The 15,713-nt window shown below is 39.5% G+C and overlaps 1 protein-coding gene across 4 annotated transcripts in view; it reads right to left on the reverse strand.

Moving 5' to 3' along the window:
* Window positions 1-2,191: 2,191 nt before the first annotated feature.
* inpp5a.1.L (inositol polyphosphate-5-phosphatase A L homeolog) overlaps window positions 2,192-15,713 on the reverse strand; it is a 315,415-nt gene continuing 301,893 nt past the window's right edge. For 2 of the 4 annotated variants that reach the window (XM_041570266.1, XM_041570268.1), the window contains 4 exons: window positions 9,939-10,050; window positions 6,447-6,515; window positions 4,513-4,549; window positions 2,192-4,338 (listed from right to left, as the gene is read on the reverse strand). In XM_041570266.1, the coding sequence (XP_041426200.1) occupies window positions 4,289-4,338; window positions 4,513-4,549; window positions 6,447-6,515; window positions 9,939-10,050 (268 nt within the window). In that variant the 3' untranslated portion in view covers window positions 2,192-4,288. Of the gene's footprint in view, window positions 4,339-4,461; window positions 4,550-6,446; window positions 6,516-9,938; window positions 10,051-15,713 lie in introns of all 4 variants that reach the window. The other 2 variants (XM_018225155.2, XM_018225153.2) reach the window with 1 other exon arrangement.

Below are 15,713 nucleotides of genomic sequence, written 5' to 3' on the forward strand. Positions count from 1 at the left end.
ACCCATTGTCTCTGTGCCAAGAATTAAAAAAAGAAGAAGCAGAAATGGCAACTGCCAAGAAGGGTAAATTCAGACTACTAGAAACTTCTCCTGAACGATGTGCCGGATTTGTTGCCGGCGTCCCGTGTGAAAACATATCATTGACTTTCATTTGAAAGATTAACATGTCACCTAATTAAAACCCATTCCATTAATCATTTTAGGCAGATGAAAAGCACACAGCTGCAACTGCTCTAATTAGAATTTGATGATGTAATAAATAGGCTCCATTAATTACATTCATTCTTGATCGCCCAAGTTAAAAAAAACAAAAAAAAAAACACTTTCTGATGCTCGCGGAGTCCCACGCACCCCATCCATCCAGCACAGGAGGGGGGAGGGGAGAGAGCAGCAACTAAAAACTATTCATTAGATTATGGAATTAGCTTTTGTGTATAGGGACACTAACTCGGATACACACGCACACACATGGCACATGCAGTGATTCTGGGCATTTTGCCCACAGCAGTGTTTTCTTAGTCAAACGTGGCATCACTGCTGAATGTTACCCCAATTGCTCAATGTGGGAATCATGAGAAAACACCAGTGTTGGGGATTAATGAAAAATGTTGCCTGAAAGTCAGTGTCATAATTAAAATATCTGTAATTTAACCTATTCTGTAAAGATATAATTTGGGTGCCACTGGGTCCTCTATTCTCTTGGGCTCCAGTGAAAATGAGACACCCCTGGTGCTGGCATCGTCATACAATTATAGGAGGTGATTTTCTTCCTTTCCTCTGTCACTTGGTCTGTGCCCACCAGTAACTCTTCCAAACAGGGGTGTGTGCGCAGATAGTTATCTTTACCTTGGGTGCCGGACTGGCAATCTGTAGATTCAGGCAAATGCTGACTGGCTGTTATAACATGCCTGGCTCTTCTTCAATTATCATCTTCTCTTGTCAAATGTTGTTATCTTCTGTTTCTTATCTTTTGAATTAGTTAAATTCCACTATTAAGGGCACAGACACACGGTCAGATTCAGGGAGATTAGTCGTCCGGTGACAAATCTCCTCTTCTTCGGGGCGTCTAATCTCCCCGAACTGCCTTCCCCTGCCTTTTCTTGTGAGGCAACTTCAGGTGTCTTTGGAAAACAAAGCGCTCTGCCATCCCGCTCGCTAGAATGAAAATCCCCGGCAGGGAAAGGCAGTTTGGGAAGAAGAGGAGATTTGTCGCTGGGCGACTAATTTCCCTGAATCTGACCGTGTGTCTCTGACCTTATCACTCTCTATCTGTGAGACCACCAACACCTTTATTTTCATCAGGAGAGTTATTAGTTGTTGAAGAGATACAAACCCACAACCGCCCCACCTAAACATTTCACCCCATCACTCTCCCTCTTTTTTTCTGCTCTCCCCTTCTTTTCCACCTTCCTTTTCTTATTTACCCTCCCATTCTCTCCCACCAATTTCTTATACGCTCTCATTTTCTACATCTCTTACCTTTTTTCCTGTTCTTCTCAGATATTGTTCTCTTAATCTCTCCCATTCTCTACTGTCAATTTTTCGCAATCCTTATTCTTCTGTTTCCAGTTTTCACTCCTTTTCCTTATCTTATGCTCTTATTCTTTTCCTCCTTTCTCCCCCTTTTCTGCGGCTCTCCTCTTCTGACATAAGGTCATTACTCTTTTCCCCCATTTCTTGCTTGTTTTTCTTTATTTATATTAAAACTCTATCTCTTGATTTTCTCTTTCGTTTTCTCTAACCTACTCTTTTTATTTCCTTTTTTATTACGTCTACAGCTTCCATTCTGTCTCTTCTTATGTTTTGCACCATTTTTCTGCTTATTTTCTGCACCTAGGTGGATTGTGGAAGGTTTTATGGAAAGATGTGGCCAAACCATCAGTGTACAGTGGAGGCTTAGTCAAGATTCAGACTGCAAGCCAAACTAGTAACATTTCCAACAAAACCAGATGCATTAATCAAGAGGGGAATAAATATAGTTACATCCAGCAGGATAATAGTAAATGAAGGTTTACTGGGACCTTTGTATTCATTAGACTATAAATGCAATACTTTATATCCTTTTGCTGCATTTTGCATTAAGCATTTTCTGAGCATTGCCCATTTGCACCTACCAACCTCTGAACACGTTGCAAGCTCCTAAACACACAGACAATCAACAAAAACAAATAAAAGAATCCCGACAGTGTGATTTCACAATGAACAGTTTTATTGCTTGAAGTTGAGAACCACAGGGCCCATGTTGTCTCAAGGTGATCAAGACACAACCACGAGTGGAATCTCCATGTACAGAAACACAACCGTGTGCTTAGATTACACAAAAGACATGGCACGAGAACAGAGCAGTCTCCTCTTTGAGACAAGCTGAATAATATCAGATGGCTCGTGAAGAGCGCATGTTCTGCAAGCGGACAAAAAAAAATAACCAAAGCAAAAAGAAAGATCATTCCCAAACGTAGTGATTGAAACCGAAAAAAATTGAGCGTCATTCTAGTCGCATAGTCCATGAACTCGGTAGTGTTCTAAATGCAATCAATAAAAAAACGTTTGTGTTATCAACAGACTCTCTAATCACCTTTTAATGTTCTACTCTGGGGGTCAGATCATCTGCACGGTGCTAAGTTAGAGCTTTGACTCACTGCAAACAGCTAAAGGTTATGCGAAGGCAAAGACTTCCAACTTGCGACCCGGCCCTACAAATACTGAAGAACTAGGATCTCCCGGCATCATCCGAATAACCGCCTCTGGTTATGCCGGGGTTGTGGTTCAACAACAATTAGACGGCAGCAGGCTGGACATCCTCGTGCTAAAACACTGATCAACAAAAGTCCATGTGAAAATAACTAATCTATGCTATGTCTCCCATGTCATCACTGCGTATATAGAATACTTGGCACCATTATACATTAACAAAAAGACTGACAAAACAGGTTACAAAAATCCTTTAAAAGATACACCCAAGCCTATCTAGAAACTTCACATTCAGTCCTTAATATCACATAGAAATAATTTATAGTAAGTAACAAAGTGAAAACTGCTAATATATATACTTATTGTATTGAAGAGGATATAGCTCTATCGAGGACAAAGACGTAAAGACTATATATATATATAAATTTTGGTTGCTGATGAACGTTTATCTAAAACTGCTACTCCTGAATGCACGTTACTGATATGGCACTCAAGCCCCATACTGGAAGGAATACTTAGCATAGGTTTTGGTAAGGTTTATAAATTATTATTTTTGTTTCTTTAAAAAGTATATATATTTATATTCATATAAAAAAAAATGAAAAGCAGCTGCTGTGTGATTCAAAAACAAAAAAACAAACCCCCCCCCCCATGTTACATGGCAGTGTAGTAGATAACATGGAACGGATAAAAATATTCTAAAAGAAACAAAACGGGGGGTTTATCTAGAGCGTGGCAGCCGTCATCATCATTGCTCAGTGGCTATTGATCTAAACGGTCATTAACGATGATCAAGATTATTGCACTACACCCCTGTCTAATCTAACACACGGGACACAGGCCTCGGTCAACAATGAAAAGACATTTACAACTGTCACTATCGTGATGATCCCATGTATATAACCCCCCGCCCACACTGCAGACTCTTTTTCTTTGCTAAATTAGAGTTTAAAGTGTTCAAGGAACCCTGTAAAAAGTGTAAGCATTAAAAATTTAATTGATAGGACTCTTCCTGAGTTCTATCGCCCATGATGGGGGACAGCATTGCAATTTAAAGGTTCCCTCTAGAGATTGCTCTGTGCTTCCTTAAAGACCAAGACTCCTAAAGTGATGATGGAGAGATGCCACCACTATGGAAGTGTTAGGAATCAAACCCAGGTCTACTGAACAGCAATGTCAGTCTAGATAGGGATATAATTTCATTTCATGCCATTCACTCTAATGATTGTGTTGTGCTTCTTTAAGGCCAGAATCCTGGACCTTGATGTCAACTGGTTGATGGCCACCATAGTGGGGCGGGTGAGGAAGTAAACTTTGGGTCTTCTATTTCTGTCTGGGTTTTCACAGAAACAAGAACGAGTCTATTGATATGCATGATCCGATAGAGTTTTGGCTACACAACACATCTGTGATATCTAAAAACAAAATGTCCACGTTTCTACTGGATATTACGACTGCACAGGAAAGTGAGGTATGTGAGGCGCGTCGGGAGCTGGGATATTGAAGCCTAGTGGATGATCCGCAATTTACAAATGTGGCTGTAAGGACTTTGCTTTATTATTCTGAGGAAGGTCGATGTTCTGCGCTGTTGGCGTCCTCACAAAGTTGTCTCCCGATAGATCTTTTCCATGTGCTGGCATCTTTTCCCTGTTAAATGAGAAGGGTTCCCATTTCATTAACATGGGTAAAACCTGGAGCTCAACAACAACAACAAAAAAATAATATATATATAAAAAAAGGAACACGGAATTCAAATAAAGGGATATTTACCACCACATCACTGCACGACACAACACTTGTGCACATGTGCATTAGTTTTACCTGCCCCGGTGGCTATTCGGAAGGACAGAAAGACAGGCTGCAAAAAGAAAAGACAAAAACTGATGAGAACACTTATACTACCGGTAAAACTGGATTGCAAAGATACAAAGGGTTTGCCAGAATTGTCCATTACCAAGTTCTTGCCCTTGATTCTGGAACAGAGGTATCATGTTATGCCCTTAGTTGGCCACAAATGGACTGACATTCTTTATATCTGACCACATGAGGCAGCTCTATGGTTGTCTTGGATTTCTTTTGGATTCATCACTACATGAAAGTGAATGCCATTCAGGTCATGGCCAATTAATGACCCAACCATCAATCAACCTTTCTTATTTTATTTATTTTTAAAGTTTTCAAATTGATCTATAGAACCAGTCAGACTGTTTGTTGGGGGCACGTTTCATATTCAGATAATTAGAGGAGACTACAAAGGTACAAAGTGACCCCCTTCATGTTACAATTTCTGATTTTACATTGTAGGTTGAATCTCTATCTCAAATTTACAAAGCCAGCAAATATCTATTCTTCAATGTAAGCTCTCTGCACTCTGCCGTCCAATAGGCTTGCTTCAGATGATGTCCCTTCACCTGTGTTTGAAGCAGGGGCCCCTAACCTTTTTTACCCATAAGCCACAGTCAAATGTAAAAAGACTTGGGGAACAACACAAGCATGAAAATAGTCCCTGGGGTGCCAAATATGGGCTGTGATTGGCCATTTGTTAGTCCCTATGTGGACCGGCAAACTACAGGAGGCTCTACTTGGCAGTACACCTTGTTTTCAAACAACCAAAACTTACCTCTAAGCCAGGATTTCAAAAATAAGCTTCTGCTTTGAGTCCACATCCAAGTGGTTGGTGAGCAACATGTTGCTAATGAGCCATTGGTTTGAGATCACTGGTTTAAAGGAGAACTAAACCCCCCAATAAGGAAAAACCCCTACCTACTACCCTAGATAAGCCGCCCTTTCTGCTTCCCCCCCCACATAGTTCATTACCCCTAAAAGTGCCCCTAAAACAGTACTCGCGTATCGGTGCAGAGTAAGCTCAGCGGAGCTCATGAGCGCCATCTTCCGACTCTTCGGTATTCTTCCTTAAGAGAATGCCGTATTGGCGCATGCGCAGTTGGAGCAGTCTTCCAGTTCGTAGCTGTGCATGCGCCAAAAGTGCTGGAAATTGCTGAAGAGAACACAAAGAATATAGAAGAGCAGGAAGATGGCGCCCATGAGCTCCACTGTGCTTACTCTGCTCAGATACGCGAGTACTGTGTTAGGGACACTTTCAGGGATAATTAATTATGCAGGGAGGAAGCAGGCATGGGGGACTATCTAGAGTAGTAGGTAGAGGCTTTTCTTATTGGGAGGTTTAGTTCTCCTTTAAAGAATAGCAAGCTTTTGCTGCACTGAGGCAAAAAGCAATGCCCAAGGCAGGCAGACAACATGGAGTAATATCTGTTCCAGAGCACCAAATACATTGAGTAATAACCAAATAAGGTGCATATAGCCAGGCATCTTTAATGTGGGTTTATTTTCTTGGGCAGACAAGATCCCTAAATAATTATAATATGCATGCACGATAAGCTATGCTCTATATGCATATTACATGAAATGCAAATCCTGCTTATAAATTTAAAGATGCCATTTGGGGGGGTTCACAATCTCCCTTCATATTGAAGAATAGTAACATTGAATATATATTAAGATTATTAAGAGACGTACAGGGTTTTCATGTAGGATAAGGTCTGTGTGATTGACTGACTGCCCAAGTCATCCCAGGGCTGTAGCACCTTAACAAAAGGGTCCTTTTTGATGGTCCTTTTAATTTAGAGGTTTCTTCCTCCAAATTTCTTCAAACACTCATAGGTCAGTAAATTCCTAAAATAATTTGGTCTCAACTAAAATAAGCAAAACCACAGCCTGCAGCCTGACATCATTACCTTGTGGTCTCCCATGCAGATATTTGGCCCAATGTGGTCGTACAACACGATTCGCTCGTCGTTTTCAGACTGTTAAAACAAGCAAAATGGGGAGCAGAGTAACATTACCAAAAGGAAGACTACTGGGTGTTTTATGGTCATCAGAAATGGTCATTATTGCATTTTATACACAACGCAGCAGTTATGTCATGCTTTATGGCTGAAACTCTTGCTTTAGAGGACGGCGCTCGGATCACAGTAGTTAAATCTGAAACCAATTGTTTATATAATTGCAGGGCTCTGAGCCATTAATTAGCAGAGCTCTGGAGCTTAGCAATGCAGAAGAACACCCCACCACTAATGAAAAATCCATTTCTGAAATTAATTTCAGGAAGAAAGATGGGATCTTCTGAAAACTGAATATATTTAGCTAACGAACAACCATCGCACCACAATATATATATATATATATATATATATATATATATATATATATATATATATATATATATATACATACACACACACACAGATATGGGATCTGTTATTCGGAAACCTGTTATCCAGAATGCTCCAAATTACAGGAAGGCCATCTCCCATAGACTCCATTCTAATAAAATAATTCTAATTTTTTTGAATCTAGTTGCTTGTACTTGATCCCAACTAAGATATAATTAATCCTTATTAGAAGCAAAACCAGCCTATTGGGTTTATTTAATATTTAAATGATTTTCTAGTAGACTTAAGGCATGAAGATAGAAATTACTGAAAGATCCATTAACCGGAAAACCCCAAGTCCCAAGCATTTTGGATAACAGGTCGCATACCTGTATTACATTATTCTTCTTAATACTGACTTATTGTGTTTTTCAGTATATGTTTTATTTATAAAGCCATATATATTACCCTGTCACACCGAACGCTTATTTCTTGGTACAGGTATGGGACCTGTTATCCAGAATGCTCGGGACCTGGTGATTTCTGGATAACAAATCTTTCTGTGATTTGGATCTTCATACCTTAAGTCTACTAGAAAATCATGTAAACATGAAATAAACCCATTAGGATTGTTTTGCTTCCAATAAGGATTAATTATATCTCAGTTTGCTGTTTTATTATTACAGAGAAAAAGGAAGTAGTTCATAAAAATCTGGATTATTTGGATAAAACCATGGGACTAATTCGGAGCTTTCTGGATAACGGAGTCTTTATATGCTTTCACATAAATAAAGACTAGCCAGGACAGGATGATATTATTGTCAACCTAAGAAGTTTTTAAGGCTATTCTCTCCAATCACTGAAGTTTAAGAAAAAAAAAAAAAAGAAAATTACCAGCCAGAAATGAAATTATTGTCACGCATTAGGCAAGCTTAAGGTCACATTCATACGATATCATAGTTGGGCTGCAAAAACTACATAAAAAACCCATAACCTTCTGCGCTGTATGCATGAACACCTTCCCCTATTTCAGCTTCTTACCGGCTCCTCCATCACATGGGGAAACGCATTCATCACAAAGAGACTTGATAATTTACAAAGGCAGCATAAAATTGTAGATTTCCGACTGTATAATCTTTAGACAGATAAACAAATTACAGGCCGGCACAAGCAGGAAGAGCGCACACTTGGCTGAGCATTCATTACTGCACGCTATCAGGCAGCAACGGCACTCGCAGGCCGCGGGCAACCTTTGGTGTTTTAGGGCTCAGGAAGCATAAAATAACATGATGGTGAGGTAACCGAGCATAGAATGATAGATGATGTGGCATGAAAGCTGTTTACAGCCCCATGTCTGTACAATCTGTAACGCCTAGTGTGTGGGGCTAATTTGCCAGCGCCATTCATTCTCCAAATGGAGACGGGGAAGTGTTAGACATCATCCTGGCTACTGAAATCAAATTTAGCCGGCTCAGCATTGCCACTGAAAGATACTCGGGCAGATATTGTATGCCATGAATGGCTATTGTGCAGCTTGGAGCTTTGTGAAGCTATTAGAAGCGAGCAATGGGAGACGACCTAAACTTGAATACAGATTAGATACACCCATTAGGCTATATATACACTAAGGGGCAGCTTTATCAAGGGTCGAATTGAAAATTCAAATTCGAAATTCTAATTTTTTTTATGGTCAGGACTGTCAAATTCGACTAGGGAGTTCGTTTCGAGTTTTAAATTTGAATTCGATTTTGGAGATTTATCATACTCTGGTCCTCGAAATTCGACTATTCGCCACCTAAAACCTGCCGAATTGCTGTTTAAGTCAATGGGAGACGTCCAGGGATCGATTTGGAGTTGTTTGCAGCCTTCCTGACATCGGAGAAAAAACTCGAATCTAGTTTTTTTAAAATTGAATCAAACCCAATTCGAGTTTTCGGGTCAATTTAATTGATCCGAGTTTGAAAACGAGATTTTTAAAATAAATTTTGATTGATTAATTTCGAATTTCTGGAAGTTTTTAAAAACTCACATAATTCAACTGTGCCTCTAAAGCTGGCCGCAGATGTAAAGGTTTTTTAAAAGAGCTTTTCGTTATCGTGAGACCACGATTATCTCGAAACGATCGTTTAAATGTACAATTTGTCCATCGACTAAAAATACCCTCGCAGCCAGAGACTGGAATAAATAATGAAGACCAATTGAAAAGTTGCTTAGTATTGGTCATTTTATAACATACAGAACTAAACTAACTAAAAGGTGATTAATAATTTCCTTTTTCTGTGTAATAATAAAACAGTAGCTTGTACTTGATCCCAACTAAGATATAATTAATCCTTAATGGAGGCATTAATGTTTAAATGATTTTTTAGTAGACATAAGGTATGGAGATACAAATTATGGAAACATCTGTGGATAACGGTAGCATTCTGGATAACAGATCCCATACCTGCACCATACACTAACGCACTGCCTTGTCACTTAACATCTTCTGGGGAAATCCTGGATTTGGTACATCCCTAGTAAGAATTTAATTATGCTTTTAATAGAGCACAGGTATGGGATCAGTTATCCTGAAACTTGATATCCAGAAAGTTCTGAATTACGGAAAGGCTGTTTCCTATAAACTACATTTTATCCAAATAATCCAAATTTATAAAAATATTTTCTCTGTAATAATAAAACAGTAGCTTGTACTTGATCCCAACTAAGATATAATTAATTTCTTATTGGAGGCAAAACCAGCCGATTGGGTTTATTTAATGTTTACATGATTTTCTAGTAGACTTAAGGTATGAAGTTCCAAATGATGGAAATATCTGTTAGATATTCTGGATAACAGGTCCCATAACTGTATCTTCCTAAAAATACAAAGAATATATTATATGATATAACATCTATTAAACATTTTCTGTATAATACATCAGAGATGTTCAATCTTCATCCCTTCCAGTCGTTGCTGAACAGCCAAAAGCTGTAAGGGGAAGTTGTAGTTCAGAAGCTGACGGGTATCAGGTTGGGAAGTCCTATTAGACCTTTATGCAATGGACTCCATACCATTTCCTTGAGAAGTATTACCTTTAAAAGTAGCTCCTTAGCCGAATGGGACATTAAAATCCGGTCGCACCAAGCTGGACATCTTGTGTTCATGTATTGCTTTCCTTGGCTGCTGTCTTCACTGTAGGGATAACTAGAATAGGGACAATGAGGACACATCAGCATGGACAGAAATGCCTTTGCTTGGACAGACAGATTCATATATATTAACATAATTATTAAATCTTTTTGATTTCAATTATTTTGCAACTTTTTGACTTTTACCTTTAGCAACACTGATAAACGACCTAAAAGGAGGGGAGGGGATGCAGGTCTGGACTGAGAATAGGGATGCCACCTGGCCGGTATTTTACTGGCCTGGCCGGTAAAAATGACGCTTGATGCCAATGTTATTAGTAGGAAAAAAACGGCAAGAATATAGGAAGGCCGGTATTTTTTTCCAGAAAAGGTGGCAACCCTATTTAAGAATCAAAAGAGGCCCTGGCATTTTAGGTACATAGAGGCCCAAACAGCCCCACCATCCCATGAAATAGTGAGTGTCTATGGCATCTTTCAGCAGACCCACAGATTGCCAGTCTGGGCCTGGGTGTATGGGATTATGAGTATTAAGTGGGGACCTACACACTCCTTTGGGACCTGGTGTTATAGAACTTGGGAAGATTGATTAAAACAGTGCAGGGCAACACTACTTATTAGATCTAAGGACCTTATGATCCTTCCATAATCTTCAACACTCTTCCAGTTAGGGGAGGAGGGGGGCCTTCTGAACTTGATCCTACCTTTGCCCCACACACCATATTTACCCATGGATGGAGGGCAACCATATTTACCCATGGACTAAGGGGTATATTTATCAAAGAGTGAAGTTAATAGTGAAGTTCCGCCACTAGAGTGAAATTCCGCCACTCTCCATTCATTTCTATGGGGTTTTTATAGGCGTAGTTATCAAAGGGTGAACTTTCACTTCACCCATTGATAAATACGCCTTTCAAAATCCCATAGAAATTAATTGAGAGCTGCAGAATTTCACTCTAGTGGCGGAACTTCACTCTTTGATAAATTTACCCCTAAAACTCTAATCAGGAACACTATGGGAAAGGTGTGGAGTTATCTATAACTTCTGAGCCTCACAGTGGGTGATGGTCAGAAACACTTAACAAATACACTCTAAGTTTTACAATGCCACTTTTAATATAAAGCCCAACAGTAAAATTGTGTCCTTGAACTCGGCTTTCAGCCCAAAGAACTGGGGGGGGGGGGGGCACAAAAAATAAAAACAATTCCCTATCACTGCTGCTTTATAAATGGGAGAAACTGAAACTCCTTCATTTGTTTGTCTTGAGAGGTTCAATTCTACTATAAGTTTTCCTGCTCCCATGGTAGACTTTGGGGAACAGAAGGCCTAAGTAACATGGGCTGATTATACAAGCCATAAATCCTAAATCCCACAAATGGGGCAACATTAAAGGGATATTGCCATGGGAAAATATGTTTTTTTCAAAACGCATCAGTTAATAGTGCTGCTCCAGCAGAATTCTGCACTGAAATCCATTTCTCAAAAGAGCAAACAGATTTTTTTATATTAAATTTTGAAATCTGACATGGAGCTAGACAAAAAAAAAAATCAGTTTGCTCTTTTGAAAAACAGATTTCAGTACAGAAGTCTGCTGGAGCAGCTCTATTAACGGAGGCATTTTGAAAAAAAACATGTTTTCCCATGACAGCATCCCTTTAGGGTCTGTGTACACGGGCAGATTCAGGGAGATTAGTCGCCAGGCGACAAATCTCTTCTTCTTCGCGGCGACTAATCTCCCCGATCTGCCTTCCGCCGGCTAAAATGAAAATCGCTTGCGGGCAGGCACTCGGAGCTCTTCGTTTTCTGAAGGCACCAGAAGTCTCCTCGTTAGGCAATTACGGGCGACTTTGGAAAACAAAGTGCTCAGAGTGCCTGCCCTCAGGCGATTTTCATTTTAGCCGGCGGAAGGCAGGGGAAGGCAGATCGGGGAGGTTAGTCGCCGCAAGAAGAGGAGATTTGTCGCCTGGCGACTAATCTCCCCGAATCTGCCTGTGTTCCCCCGACCCTTAAACTGCTTTTAACTTCAGGCCCAGGATGCAGCAGCTGGGCGGATTCAGATTAATAAGGTAAAAATGTTTTTTGAGAAAACAAACTCCATTCTGTTCTATGAGGCGTTAGAGCTCAGCAGCATAGCTGAGCACTAACACACCCAAAGATTACCATGCAACCAAGTAGATTTTAATGGGGGCATAGAGATTCAAAAAGGTTTTAAAAACTATACTGTTAAATCTAAAATGGCCCATATATATTTTTTTTACTGAGCATTAACCATTGTTCTGTCCATGACCACTGATCCATCAATAATGACCCTGAGCAATACAAAGTCAAGCGCTGGATGGTTGCAGTGTGCATAGTCCTATGAAAATCTAATATTCCTGGTCAAAACTGTAATCTCTTTCCCAAAAAGCAGTCCAAACCAGTACAAACCAATATAAAAAAAAAAAATCTCTACACTAATATTGCAGTTACTGAATGCCACTTTTTTTTTTCCTAGAACTAGAACTGCAAAGCAATTCAGCTTGGTGAAGTAATAATGAAAATAAATTAACTGATGGTTCAATCGAAAAGTTATTTACCACCCTGCTTGGTGCGATAATATAATACAATTCACCCAAATGGGTTTACAAGCTAGTCTGCCATTAAAAAGACATTAGCCGTGGCACCCAGCCAAGCACAGTTCCTATTGGGCTGCATTGTGAATAACTATTGGTATCCGTACGTTTCCACCCCATCAAACCTTACAAGGCTCATTTTCAAAACACATTACTGATTCAATTTGCTACTTCAGTGCAACAGACACTCACCCACTGTTTATGAAGAGCTCTGAAATAGTTTTATAAAACAGTAAAGTCTACGGAGAAGATGTACAGATGTTTGGGTGGGATCAGAATCACAGAAGAGGTGAAAGTGTTACTCTTGAGTAGTAACCCGAAGCAAACAATTAGAATTTTGCTTTCATTAGAGTTACTGAAGTTGACGAATTAGTCCTAATTACTAACTGGTTGTTATGGGTTACAGCTCCAAAATAATTTCTCCCACTAAAAGAAATGATTTGTAGGTTCAGTGTATATATCTATTTATTGTACAGTGCTGTGGAATATGTTGGTGCTTTAAACATACGAGTTAGGGTCAGATGGGCTTGTTGCAACGCCTTTCGGGATCAAAAGTCTAAGAATAGGTTCCTGAAGCCCTTACCCATACATTTGTGATTTTTACTTTGGATTCTTGTGTAAAGTTGTGGTGAGTGGGTTACCCTATGTATTAGAAGGGTACTTGGAAGAGGAGAAGGTAATTGTAAAGAGTTGCTTAGTCCATCCCAAAAAGTTTTTATTGGACCTGACTCTACTAATAATTACTGCATGCAGTCAAAGAAGAGATGTTTGTTCTGTTTATACTAGAAGGGCAGCACTTGCTATCTGCATCTGGGGTAAATCTAGGAAGAGTTTTTAAAGTAAGGCCACGAGAAATACAATAATGGCACTGCACCCAACTGTATGCAGCCAAGCATTAAGAGTTTATGCATCCATTATCTACTTTATTAAGGAAGAACAAGGTTTTTATTGAAAGTACTTTAATGCCAAGTAAAGGTGGCCATATACCGGTGGACCTGGAAGGTACTTGACCAACTGGCCTAAAGGCTGAAGGTATAGACCAGGGGATCTCACCAATCCATTAGATATTGCTCCCAATGGCCTCAAAGCAGGTCCTTACTTTTGAATTCCTGGCTTGAAGGCAACCTTTAGGTGCATAAAAACCATATCTGTTGCCAAAAAAAGGCTCCAGTTGGCTTCTCTTCCCCGTTGGAACGACCGGTGGCCAATGAGAGCCCATAATATGGCACCCCACGAACTTTTAACATGCTTGTGTTGCTCTCCAACTTTTATTTAAATTTGCAGGTGACACATGGGTAAAACAGGCTGGGGACCCCTTGGTATAGGCCATCCACGCAGAGGGCTAAAATTGCACACAGATTGGAATGAATGGCTCTGACACAGAGTAAGGCGAAGATGTAGATCATACTGCCCCAGACATCTGGTGAGAATAAGAATTGCCAAAAATTATCAGTGTGGACAGACCGACTGTGGTCAGATAAAATGGACCACTGAAAACTAAGACCCAAGACTCTATAAAGCGTTACAGAATATAAAGTACATACATATTTTATCTTTGGACCCAACATTTCACAATTTATCACTTCTTTTGAGAAGAAATGTAAATGGGGTTGTGTGCCCAGAGGAAAAGATATTTTGCTCTACATTGAACTTTCTACAATCATATACACAATGAAGAACGATATTATGGCATAAGGATACAAATTCATGGCATTTATTAAGAGAATCAGAGGCACCTAGGAGCTTCCCTAGCCAATGACAGATTGAATAAATCCCAAAAAGACTTATAAAAGATAGAGGGGCCTATTTATCATGCTGTGGAAAAATTGGTGGAAAACATAACTGGTGATGTTGCCCATAATAAATCAATCAGCAATTAGATTTCAACAGTCACCTACAAGATAGAAAACAAAAGCAAAGATCTGTTCGGTATCTGTGGGAAACATCACCGGTGATGATAAATAGGCTCCATTTTACCTAGAGTAGACTATATGGCCTGCAACATCATCATGGTCTCCTATTATTGGCCATGCCAAATATTTACCGGTACAGATTTAAAATGATTTGATAGATTTAGAGAGGGAATATGATGCAGGGCATATGTGATGAGCTATGAAACCTACAAGGTATATAATGTAAACATAGACAATTGTCTTATTAAGATTCCCATTACAACAGTCTACCAGTACGATGAAGCTGACCTGTATATTACTAAATACCAGTAATGTTTTGGCATTATCTATTAGCTCTTCTGGACCTCTCCTGGAACTCATTGCCTGTACTGAATCAGAAGTCGGCTAGCTGGCATTACTCAACATTTCCATTAGGGTTGTGGTGGTCTCAGCCATATTATTCTGATTATTCAAATAAATTGTCCGTGTTTGCAATTACATTTTAATGGTAATGTGCTGAACAATTACAGAGCAAGTTTTTATATTCTGTCTGTGAGAGAGAATGAAGCAATTGCCTCATGATAACTCCATAGAAAGTCGTAAGTGATAATAAACAACTCCATCTAGATACAAAAAATGCTCTCTCAATTCCCTCGTGCCTTGGTGTATCAGAATCAGGAGATTGAGACGCCACACCAGTAAAGGAAGGTTTTTTTTTTTAATTTGCAGATTCCCAAGGGTGGTTCAAATGGAAAAAGACATAACACTTATCTGTCTTTTCCACATGTTTAAGATTTTGCCCTTTTTAGTCCCATTATAGAGTGCTATAAAAGAGAAACAAACATGATGAGGCAACGAAACAGGGCAATTAAAAGCACAATGTGTTTAATAGAATGAGAAGCATGACAAAGAAGCCTCATAAACACATAATGGGGCCATTGTCTTCCATGCTTATTGCTTGGCTTCCAAATCAATGAAAACATGGCATTGTTATGTTACACACAATGTGACCACAGAGAAGCTTTTCCATTTGTTTTGCACAACATTTAATAAGATGCGACTGTCATATATAGAAAAATCTAGGAATATCTAGTAAAAATCCAAGAGCAGTTCCTTAAGGTCAATAACAAGAGGAGATGAATTGCCTGCGACAAACCTCCTCTTCTGCAGCCACCTGATCTCCTCCAAATGCTTTCCCCCCGGTGACAAAGTGAAT

The sequence above is a fragment of the Xenopus laevis genome, chromosome 7L, assembly GCF_017654675.1.
Source record: "Xenopus laevis strain J_2021 chromosome 7L, Xenopus_laevis_v10.1, whole genome shotgun sequence".
Classification (NCBI taxonomy): domain Eukaryota; kingdom Metazoa; phylum Chordata; class Amphibia; order Anura; family Pipidae; genus Xenopus; species Xenopus laevis.